We start from the raw sequence: 11,999 nt of genomic DNA, 5'->3' as shown, positions 1-11,999 counted from the left end.
GTTTTCCCTATGCTGTCAATAGGGATATTCCACTAAGAAGATTAAACATGTAAGCTCATTAACAGCGTATCAACTGTGACTGTGCAGTAGCTTTGAAGGAGGAATGGTCCAGTGCTTTCGCCTGACAGATTTCATTGCTGTTGCCACATTAAAGGAACATAAATCATTTTCAAGAAACGGCAATTAATTAGACTAAGTGTTTGTCCTTATGCTGACTTATTTAATATAATTTCTTCTCCAGTCATTGGGCATCTCTTAGTAATCTGGTGGCCTCTCTGCTCAACTCCATGAAGTCCATCGCCTCCCTGTTGCTGCTGCTCTTCCTCTTCATCATTATCTTCTCCCTGCTTGGCATGCAGCTCTTTGGGGGCAAGTTCAATTTTGATGAGACTGTGACCAAGAGGAGCACTTTTGATAACTTCCCTCAGGCCCTGCTTACTGTCTTCCAGGTGAGTGTTTCATAATAATAAAAGAAAACCTGCACTAATTCAACACATAGTAAACTGCAATAACAATTAAGCACTTTACAGAAACAAGTCTGCGAGTGCTTCTATGAACACTTCATTGTAAAAACATCTTAACAACAAACCAAATCCAGATGTTTTTACATGAATATTTATGGAAAGCTAAAACATCACTCTGACATACAGTAGCTGTGCCAATCACAGAAAAGCTTGGTGAGTAGAATGACACTTCCTCAGGAAATCACGTTATTGTCCACAGTGACATGAAAAGTACACGCACCACCAAGCATATTTCTTTTTGTTTTTAAAGTCAGTCATTGAAAAAAACTATTAAAATCGCTTTTTATTGTGTGTGCCAGATCTTGACAGGAGAAGACTGGAATACAGTGATGTATGATGGTATCATGGCGTATGGTGGTCCAGCCTCCTCAGGAATGGTGGTCTGCATTTACTTTATCATTCTCTTCATCTGTGGAAACTGTATCCTACTGGCCTCAAACATACACAAGCTCACATGTTTGTCATTTAAAAAGAAACAGTCAAAACAAAAATCCACATGCTCATGCTTGTATTTGAGGTTTTTAATGATTATGTTGCTCAGTGTTTTCTTCTTAAACGAGATGACCAGACATCTTGCTAAACGTCTTCTTGGCCATCGCTGTTGATAACCTGGCAGATGCAGAGAGTCTTAACACAGCACAGAAGGAGGAAGAAGAGGCCAAGAAGAGAAAGAACAGTGTCAGGTACAGCTGAGGACACCTCAGTAGTTCACTTTTTAATTTTTGTTCACATTTTCTTTTGTTTTTGTAGAAATTTGTTGGCACTGGCTACTTTCTACAAGCAGAAAAATGTTACTCCCTCCCTATTATTTGTTTCTAAGGGATGTTAACACAGAGAAGGCGAGAGGTGAAATAGCAGAAGACAGGGATGGTGAGGCCAAGGTAAATGTCGCTGATTCTTAAATGATGCTAATTTTATAAATTGTATATAGTTTATATTTTTGCATTTAAATTTTTAAAACTAAGGCCACCTGTCTTAGTGTGTACCAATGATTTGCAGTAGTTTTCATCTTAGTATTTTCACAGTTTCAGAATGATAACTGATGATTACTATGTGCAGGTGGCAGGAGAAGTCTTGCTAGAAGAAGACAAAGAGTTGTATCCTGCCATTGACTCTCCAGGTAAACATGACTTGTATTAAGAAAGAGGAGATTTGATTGAGCCATCTCCAGTCTGGGGTCAACAAATTAATAATCAATCCAGTTTTATGGTTTGTGATTTGACTAGAAGCCTGTACATCACAAATATGGGGTTTTACTTCCACTCAAATTTCAGCTTGACCTGCTGACAATAAATAAAAACAACAAATATTACCTGAGGTTAAGACCACATAGACCATAGATAGGTAGCAGAAAGCACAGATAACAAAAAGGAAGACTATGAAATTAATTAATATGAACCAGCACAGAAGAAAGTGAACAACAGCTTGGTATTCAGTAGCGCATGTAAAAACTTTCTTTACTTTACTATGGATTTACGTGATCCTGCAGTTAACATGTATTTTGTAAAATGTGTATAACAAATGAAAAGATAAACTATAAAAAACAAACGAAAACTATTTCTCTTCAAACAACTTACACCTGTAAAAAAGTAGGCACTGAATCTATATTTTCAGTTGCTATAACCACAAATAAACAGTAACAGAGGGTTTGTTTTCATACTCAAATGATTAAAATAACTGTTTCCCAGGGTGCGCTGATGACTATGATAATGATGATCTCCCAGAAGTCCCCTCTGGACCTCATCTCCAGAGGCTGTCTGAACTTAGCATCAAAGAAAAGACTCCACCCATCCCAGAGGGCAGCGCCTTCTTCATCTTCAGCAGCACGAACCCGTGAGTCTCGTACAGGTTTGGTGATATCAACAAAAAGGCACAAGAACAACCCAGTTAATCATTTCAGTGTCACAGAAAACAAAAAAAATTTAAATCCATAATAGCAGATACAAAAGGCTAAAATAAATCCAGTCTGTACCTCTGCTTGTGTAACTCACTGTACTTTGTGCCTTTTCAGTGCACTCCCTTGTTCACTCTCTTTCTACGTTATTTTCTTTTATTTCTATGTAGGTTTCGTGTATTCTGTCATAAGCTGATCAACCATCAGATCTTCACCAACCTCATCTTGGTCTTCATCATGCTCAGCTCCGTCTCTCTGGCTGCAGAGGACCCCATCCGCAACTTCTCTGCTCGCAATATTGTACGTAAATAACCACTGTAACGTCAGACTTTAACTTTTCTAAAAGCCTGCCTTCCTTTTTTATATTACACATTATATTTGAGTTTAATGGGCTCACTGATCAGAATACATTTTAGCATGTCACAGGAGGAATAAATAAAATTAATGATAGTTAAATTTCATTCATCTGTTTCAAGTTCAGGGTCCTGGTTCATATATTAATACTGTCAGTGCTTACTGGGGCCTGATGTTGTTGGTAAAACCTCTGCTTAAATTGGCTAATCATACATTTTTTTCTGCTACTTATAAATTATATCACATTACTCCATCAGAAACTTTCTGATATTATAGGACTTTACATTATAAAATATTGTAATGTAAAGTATAATGTACTTATACCTACAATTCCATCAAAAACCATCTAGAACAAACTGCACTAGGCAATGTCAAATGTTAACCTGAAAAATAATTAATCATTGAGAAATGATGTAAAATGAAGACAACAGATGTAGCACTATTGTGTCTGTGCTTTAGCCACACCACGCCAAGCCGAGCTGTGAGTAAATTAATTTCATTTGGCCGGCTTTTGCTAAATCTCTGCTGCCTCAATTTATGGAGGCATGGCTGGTGGATGAATGACATAATTCATATATTAAAATATTGCATAGTGCAGCTTTGATGTAGTAGGAATTAATTTCTGTTTAATTTGATGTTTGACTCTTAATATACCTGCAGCTAAAAGTAAAAGAATCATTGTATGCTGTTATCCTGGAATGACTTGAACTTGTGCATTGCCTCTTGCAGATACTTGGTTATTTTGACTATGCTTTCACCGCAATCTTTACTGTTGAGATCCTGTTGAAGGTAAATGTCCTCTGTGTGAAGTGTTGTGCTGTGCTGGGTAGAGCGTCAGTAACCCTGCGTGCTTATCTCACTCTGATTGCCTCCTCAGATCCTAGGCTATGCAGACTATGTCTTCACTAGTATGTTTACATTTGAGATCCTTATTAAGGTAAACAATGAAAACTGTTGCACTTCCTCAGCAACAACCCACCACTTCCAAGCTTGCTGCACACGTCCTTCCTCCTTTCATTTTTTATATAATTTTTGGTCAAAATGGCTGCCTGATTGCCCGTCAACATGGAGATCATATGTTTTTGTCCAATTTTTTTGTCTGTCAGTCACTTTTTCATCATGACCTACTTCCTCTCTTCATTGTTGACTAGTGTATGGACCAGTGGCTCTCCAGAGTGCAACTACTTGTTTGGCTTTTCCTGATTATTTTGATTATTACAGTTCTTTTATTTAAAAAAAAAACTAAACAAAAAAAAAGACAATTAATATGTTTTGATTTTGAATTAGAAAGATTTTACATTTTAAATTTTCTGGACTGTGGAGAGATGAACTTGAACTTGATATAACATCAACCTTTATATCCTACTGCCTGACTGCATATTATACACAGACATGCTCCCCCCTTTTAATGTCTTGTAATGCTAATATACTTTCAAAGAATATGTATAAAGAAATCCAGCAGTCAGAAATAATTCTGTTGTGTTTACTGCAACTGGATCTCAGTCCACTGCCTCACTGCATGCCTGCACCCGGTAAATCTCATGTATTACAGCTTAAACCTAAAATTCAGGAAAAGATTATAGACTCTGTTTCATGGAAAGTGTTTGTAGTACAGTCCCTGGCTTAATCTGCCCTGGAAATGGGTGTAGTGGCTTTTAAAAATTGTTCCTCATGTCTGTTTATGATCATTGTTTATAATCTTATTGTGTGTGTGTGTGTGTGTGTATTTTTGTGTGTCACACTGCTCATGTGTGTGCGTGTGTGTGAGCAAACCAGTATATAAGCATATTTAAGTGCACTTTTTTGTCGTGATTGTTTGAAATATTGAACCAAACATAGTGACAATATTTATTAGTGCTCACACTCAAATTATAATAATAATGATAATAATTTGTCTTTGAGATACTGCTTCTCAGAAACGTATTCTATAATTAACATTATTTATTATTATCATTAAGTTATAACTAACATTACAGCTTCAAGACAGAATCGTCAACTGTTTTTGTGCTGCTGTCTTGAACACTCTCGTTTGAAATGCACAGTCATGGCAGACCTGTTTTCTTTTGCCCTGACTTCAGTCTCTTCTTTATCCAGATGACAGCATTTGGAGCGTTCCTTCACAAAGGGGCATTCTGTAGAAACTACTTTAACCTGCTAGACCTGCTGGTTGTTGGTGTATCTCTGGTGTCCTTTGGCATTCAGTATGTATCAATTAATCACTCATCAGTAAATGTTTTCTATGTCTTGGCTGAAAGGATTAGATTTTTGCCATAATATTATTATTATACACTAACCCGAGAATTAATTGAGCAATGTTTGTTTTGTATAAATGCTATTTACACAATAAATTAGTCACCACTTTAAAGTAAAATGGACATTAATAGGGTGCCGAAATCTATTCTTAAAAATCTTCTCAAAAACGGTGCGAGCAGAACACGTCCTTTAAATTGGTCAGATGGATCCAGTAATGTGATTTTCTGCCTTCCAGGTCCTCTGCTATCTCGGTGGTGAAGATTCTTCGCGTTTTGAGGGTCCTCCGTCCACTCAGGGCCATCAACAGAGCCAAGGGCCTCAAGGTCAGAATTATAAGAACACAACATAATACAGTCTATTTGTTTTTCTGTGATTAATGTGTATCCCTGCTAACATTAAATGGCTGCCCTTTGCAGCATGTTGTCCAGTGTGTATTTGTGGCCATCAGGACCATCGGCAACATCATGATCGTCACCACTTTGCTCCAGTTCATGTTCGCTTGTATCGGAGTGCAGCTCTTTAAGGTAGCGTGCCTGAAAGAGGGAAAGTAATACAGGCTAACAGGGTCACATCTGCTTTGTACCTGCCTTCTCTTTTGGTCTCAAATCAACATGAAACAACAAGTAAATATGCAGAAGTATAAAATCTTTAACTGGGTAAAATTCTGACTTTTTCTGCTTTTTTTTCAACAAAGGGGAAATTTTATCGATGCACAGATGATGCAAAGTCCAGTCCAGAAGAATGCAAGTGAGTTTGTTTGATTTTTTTCAGGTTTACAACTTTGAACATTTGTCTGAATGTTTCTTTTGTGTGTGCCTATGCACTAATGTGAATAAACATTTAAATCACAGAGGTACATACATTCTCTACAACAATGGGGACACAGCAATGCCCATGGTGAAGGAGAGGATCTGGTACAACAGTGATTTCAACTTTGACAATGTCCTTATGGCCATGATGGCTCTCTTTACTGTGTCCACCTTTGAAGGATGGCCCACGTATGTACTGCCCACTTCAAGTATTACACAAAACAGTACAGATAAAGTACAATATTCATTCTTATTAAACAACAGTAGCAGAGTCTATCTCGTTATATTAAAGTTTGTCATCTTGGCTTTCTCTGTGCTCTGTGTCTCCCTGCAGTCTGCTGTACAAGGCCATCGACTCCAACAGAGAGAACATGGGTCCCATCTACAACTACCGCATCGAGATCTCCATCTTCTTTATCATTTACATTATCATCATCGCCTTCTTCATGATGAACATCTTTGTTGGTTTTGTTATTGTCACCTTCCAGGAGCAGGGGGAGAAAGAGTATAAGAACTGTGAGCTTGACAAGAACCAGGTATGAACATCTTACCTCATCTATATCACGAGTATATTTACATTTGTATATGTTTGTATATAATATTCCATTTTGTTCACATAAAATATATAAAATCTGGTATTCTACAGATTTGTCTAAACACTGACATGTCAATTGTTGATGGGTCTGTTTCTCTGCTTACATCCACCACAACCACCACAGCGTCAGTGTGTGGAATATGCTCTTAAAGCTCGTCCTCTGCGGCGCTACATCCCCAAAAATCCCTACCAGTACAAGTTCTGGTATGTGGTCAACTCCACTGGATTTGAATACGTCATGTTTGTCCTGATCATCCTCAACACCCTCTGTCTGGCGATTCAGGTAAGTGGTCCTCATGTAGTCCTCCAGGCAGAAGTGCTATAAACCAGACAGTGAATGTGTCTTCAGTTATTTAATTGTATGTAGTTTCAATAATTAATCAATAATTCATTCATATTATGTAATGTTTTCATTTGCAACCGTGAAACAACAACTACTAATATTATGTAACTTAAAGAATCTACTACTGAATACTAATACACCTAAAATAGCTGTAGTAGTACTAAATGTTTAATGTAATATTTCTGATCTAGTCTGTCTGTCTACTGGTGTCTTTCCAGCACCACGGTCAGTCTCATCTATTTAACTATGCCATGGACATTCTCAACATGGTTTTCACTGGGGTTTTCACTGTGGAGATGATCCTCAAGCTCATCGCCTTCAAACCCAGAGTAAGTGTCCCCCCCTCTCCGTACTTGCAGATACTGCAATATTTGCAATATTTATCAAACCCTCTGGAAATACATCCAAACTGTATGTTCCTGAACTCCCCTGGCTCAGGATCTTTCCATTTAGATCTCCCATTATATTTTATCCCTTAATATGTTTGTGTTTGAGTTTTTATCTGAAAGCACTGCCCTTTTCCTCTGAACCCAGCCCTCATACACTCTTCCTGTCCCTATTACCTCCCCTCTGGTTCCCTTTGATGCCTTTCATTCTGCCTTTTATTACTCTTATACCTGTTATACTTTCCTGCATCCCCTTCCTCTCCTGCCTCCCCCTCTCCTCCTGCTGGGTGTGCATGGTGCCATATTCAGGGCTATGTCGGGGACGCCTGGAATGTCTTCGATGCCCTGGTGGTGATTGGCAGTGTAGTCGACATCATACTCAGCCAGGTAGAAAGACGTCAGTATGTGAAACTCTTGTCTTTCCATGTTCCTGCTTTCCCAGTGCTGCTTCCACTTACCTTCCTTTCCCACCTTTACTTCTTCCACGCCTTTTGTTTTATGTTTCTGAGTTGGCTTGATTCAATTTATGTTCATGAAGTCTGTTGAATCTTTTGTGGACACAATGGTCGATGAGCACCATAGACCAAATCAGCTACATGCATCCATAACTAAAAAGTGTAAATGCCAGCAGATCACATTAGGCCTTACCCATAAGAACTTGTTAAAGTGTTTAGTCTATGGTGGCCATTTCTTTCTGCCTGCCACTGTATCAATCTGAGTAGAAAGTAACATTTAAAATTCAAAGTTCTCAAGTGAATATTTCTATAAATTAAATATGTTATACTCTCACAGATTCAGTGGCAGGACGGATTTGACTGTCAGCCTCTGTTAAATCTTATCACAATTTGTTGATGTTCTTCTCTTTCTACCTTTCACGTTTCTTTTCTTTTTTACCTCTTACTTTTCTTTCTTGATCTCTGTTCTCTCTTCCTCTCTCTCTCCCTCTCCCTCTCTTCTTTTCTGTGTGTCTTTGTTGCTTGTGCTTGCAGAACTATTTTGCTGATGCATGGAACACGTTTGATGCCTTAATTGTTGTGGGTAGCGTGGTTGACATTGCCATCACTGAGATCAATGTAAGTAGTCATTTATCACACATGCACGCCTGTCTTGCCATGCCACTGCCTGCAATGGGACCTTGCTCTAGCAGCAGAGTTGCATTCAAGATCAATTTCATGTCTTATTGTTTTTTACAACTAGCATAATAATATTTTATGATGACATTGCGAAACTATTGCGTGTGATTTGACACTAGTTTTTGATTTTATGTTTCCGTGTAATAGCTTCATTTGTTTTTTATTATATGCATTAAACACTATAATAATTAATTATTTAACTAAATGAACTATCTCTGTACTGCTACTGCAAGGCCACGTTGTGCTGGTCTGCAGCTGGTGTAAACACTGACTCCATGATTGCTACAGGCTACAGTTTGTTTGTCCTGTCGGTCATATGTTTCGAATGAATAATTGAAGTAAAGCACAGAGAAGGCTACATTCATTGATCAAGTTCTACATATTAATGTACTTAATAAATATTTCACATAGAAAAACTACAAATTATGAGTTAGAGCAACAGGTAAATGTAACCTGAGAGAATTTTTAGTACTTCATAATAATAAAATAATACTTAATACTTAATGTAAATGCCCATAATTCTATCCAATCATCACCTTTGCACCCTAATTAGTTTTAGTTATCTGCATTTTATTTTAAAATTTATTTTTATCTCTGTGGTGTGCTACAGTAACACAACAACAGGAATAGATTTGAGTCTCTGCTATCACAAAACACTGCTCTACAAACTTCCTTAATTACAGATCGTGAGTGTCTTCTCAGGACAACAATTAATTTTAAATCGGGTACATATCTGATTACTTCTAGAATGAATTGCACACAATACTTTTCCATAAAACACTTAACACAAATGGCAGATTTTATGTCCCCAGTGTCTAAATAATGAACCTATAACGGTATATAGAACAAAGGTTTGTTAACTTTCATTATTGTCCAGTTACATTTCATGTCTGCTTATTTGTGGTGAAGCCTGGGCATGACACGCTACAAAGATGATGTTTGTGTTTGTGCTATAAATTTAAAATGTTGTGTTTTTCTAAGTGGCAGTATATGTTTAAATGTAATGATATGATAAGTCTGAGTTTATGATGATGTGTAATGACATTTGCAGCAGCATTGACTTGTGAATGGTTCAGTGCTGTACAGCTGGTTTGATTAACCTTAGGCTTTTGGTTTCAAGTCGGCAGCCATTCCTGTCGTCAAGGTGATAGTGGAGCCAGGGGTAAGAAGAAGCCCCTCCTCTTCCGTTAAAGCCCCTCACCCTTTTGTGTTAATGTAAAGTTGAAGCATCAAGATTGTTGTCACTTTCTGTTGCTCACTTGAAAACATTGAGATGCTTTCTGTCAGAGCTTCTGGTTTCACTACGTCAATAAAGGCTGAGGGTCTGTGACTGTAGCTGACATTTTGTTCTGTCTGAGTGCATGGCATGACTCGGGGAAACACTAACACTGTACAGTCTTTTGTCAGTCCTTCATTTCAGCACAGCTTTTCCAAGTGTTTGCAGTCAGATATCGTCTAGACTGTAGACGCTGCACTGTTTTGAGTTTACATTTCTTGTTAAAGATCTTGTGTGTTTGATCTGTAATAACACAGCAGAAAAAGATCCATATTGTTGTTGATGTGTATCCACTGTAAAATGAACGATTACAGTTCGTCTTTTGTCTTTTAACTGTAAACTTTCTATGTTGCTTGTTTTTAATCAGCCATGCAGAGTTAATCATACTGTATGTATGTATGTAAGCCCTTCCTGTCCGTTAATTCTCTGCAATACACTTGCTTGTTTGCTGATAGAACTCATACATGATGATTAAAAGAATGCATGTATGAGTGACTGCATGAATGAATGTACAGTACAGAGGTTTACTCTGCACACTGTCTGTGTGTGGACGTTACACCTTCTGTTGTTTCTAATCCACCTCAGAACACAGAGGACAGCGCTCGCATCTCCATCACCTTCTTCCGCCTGTTCAGGGTGATGCGATTGGTCAAACTGCTGAGCAGGGGGGAGGGCATTAGGACCCTTTTGTGGACCTTCATCAAATCCTTTCAGGTTTAAAGCAGAATTTAACCAAACAAGTCATAACCATTGTAATTGTGTGCTTTAATTGGGGAGACTCACTCTCTTGTCTTCTCACCCAGGCTCTTCCCTATGTTGCACTCCTGATAGCTATGCTGTTCTTCATATACGCCGTCATTGGAATGCAGGTAATATGTGATTATATTTTTGAAATGGTGTCCTCATTCTTTTATTGTTGTCTTATGTAGAATTTGAGGGCGGACCCTCTGGTATTCAGGTTAACATGTCTTGGTCGCATTGTAGGTGTTTGGGAAAATCGCCATGGTGGATGGAACACAAATCAATCGCAACAACAACTTTCAAACTTTTCCTCAAGCTGTCCTGATGCTATTCAGGTATTTGTGGTCATGTAGTTTAAACAGTTGATTAACAAGTCATTATACATGGCTAAATACAAGGTGGAACAGAACCCTCACTGCTTGCTCTATGTTAGATGTGCCACAGGTGAGGCCTGGCAGGAGATCATGTTGGCCTGTCTGCCAGGGAAGCTGTGTGATTCAGAATCTGACTACAACCCTGGAGAGGAGAGAACCTGTGGCAGTGGCTTTGCAATTATTTACTTCATCAGCTTCTACATGCTCTGTGCTTTTCTGGTAATCTGACTGTATTCTGTGACTGTATTCAGTGGTGGTAATGTCTGAGTATTGACTGTTCACATTACAACTAAAAATGGCTGCATGCTGTTGTGGTTTCAGATCATCAACCTGTTTGTAGCCGTCATCATGGACAACTTTGACTATCTGACCCGTGATTGGTCCATTCTGGGGCCACATCATCTGGACGAGTTCAAACGAATTTGGTCAGAGTACGACCCTGAAGCCAAGTGAGTACTGAGGAACTGTTTTAGAGAGATTTATAAAGAAAATACTTATTTTCTCCTCCTATATTTGTCCTGTATACTCTACAGCTATTAAACCAAGTGATTGTTACTTACACTGGACCTGTAGTGGTAGTGAAGACTGTGCTTAGAGGTCTTTAATTTGAATGTTGTCAGGGGCAGAATAAAGCACCTTGATGTGGTGACTCTGCTGAGGAGGATCCAGCCTCCACTGGGCTTTGGCAAGCTCTGCCCTCACAGAGTGGCCTGCAAGGTGGGTTTCCACAGCTCATCAGCACAGCCACACTTATACATACACATGAGCACAGCTTCCACAGTACTAATTAATCTTTTATGCCTGTGTGTTAATCTGTACTTTGAATTCTGTCTCAGCGCCTGGTGGCGATGAACATGCCCCTGAACAGTGACGGGACTGTCATGTTTAATGCCACTTTGTTTGCTCTGGTCCGTACTGCTCTCAAGATTAAGACTGAGGGTGAGTCTGACTCTGCATCCTCAAGCAAACCTTTTTGAGCTATTAGTATTGTGTAAAGTAAAAATTTGTGTCTTGCTGTTTGTACTAGTTTACTAGAATACTTACTAGTTAGCTGCACTATTTCAGCAGTGATCAGAGTTTTCTATATTTTATTTTATTTTATCAGTTATAGATCCATGATTTACAGTACAATGAAAAATAAACAGAGTGGCTTTAGGTAAGCAAGTGAAGTCCGAGTGTGCTTCTACACATAGAAGACAAAAGAAAAAGAATATAATATAGAATATAAACAACAATAAAGAAGCTGACATTTACAGCTGTGAAATAAATAAATACTACTGCAACTTGAAAAAGTTGAAACCAAACATATAAATACAG

General features: G+C 38.3%; 1 protein-coding gene across 1 annotated transcript in view; it reads left to right on the top strand.

The window, feature by feature from the left end:
* cacna1db (calcium channel, voltage-dependent, L type, alpha 1D subunit, b) overlaps nt 1-11,999 on the top strand; it is a 75,481-nt gene that overhangs the window by 43,086 nt on the left and 20,396 nt on the right. The window contains exons 14-38 of the mRNA XM_026369028.1: nt 242-449; nt 824-944; nt 1,093-1,207; nt 1,345-1,405; nt 1,584-1,644; nt 2,213-2,357; nt 2,589-2,718; nt 3,650-3,709; nt 4,867-4,973; nt 5,261-5,348; nt 5,442-5,549; nt 5,720-5,772; nt 5,877-6,023; nt 6,169-6,370; nt 6,554-6,712; nt 6,991-7,101; nt 8,148-8,231; nt 9,412-9,453; nt 10,153-10,281; nt 10,371-10,436; nt 10,552-10,643; nt 10,742-10,901; nt 11,004-11,131; nt 11,303-11,399; nt 11,519-11,621. Coding sequence (XP_026224813.1) covers nt 242-449; nt 824-944; nt 1,093-1,207; nt 1,345-1,405; nt 1,584-1,644; nt 2,213-2,357; nt 2,589-2,718; nt 3,650-3,709; nt 4,867-4,973; nt 5,261-5,348; nt 5,442-5,549; nt 5,720-5,772; nt 5,877-6,023; nt 6,169-6,370; nt 6,554-6,712; nt 6,991-7,101; nt 8,148-8,231; nt 9,412-9,453; nt 10,153-10,281; nt 10,371-10,436; nt 10,552-10,643; nt 10,742-10,901; nt 11,004-11,131; nt 11,303-11,399; nt 11,519-11,621 — 2,777 coding nt within the window. The remainder of the gene's footprint in view (nt 1-241; nt 450-823; nt 945-1,092; nt 1,208-1,344; nt 1,406-1,583; nt 1,645-2,212; nt 2,358-2,588; nt 2,719-3,649; nt 3,710-4,866; nt 4,974-5,260; nt 5,349-5,441; nt 5,550-5,719; nt 5,773-5,876; nt 6,024-6,168; nt 6,371-6,553; nt 6,713-6,990; nt 7,102-8,147; nt 8,232-9,411; nt 9,454-10,152; nt 10,282-10,370; nt 10,437-10,551; nt 10,644-10,741; nt 10,902-11,003; nt 11,132-11,302; nt 11,400-11,518; nt 11,622-11,999) is intronic.

Source organism: Anabas testudineus, chromosome 7 (assembly GCF_900324465.2).
Source record: "Anabas testudineus chromosome 7, fAnaTes1.2, whole genome shotgun sequence".
Taxonomy (NCBI): Eukaryota; Metazoa; Chordata; class Actinopteri; order Anabantiformes; family Anabantidae; genus Anabas; species Anabas testudineus.
The sequence above is the reverse complement of the archived record's forward strand: the minus strand, read 5'-3'. Positions and strand labels throughout refer to the sequence as shown.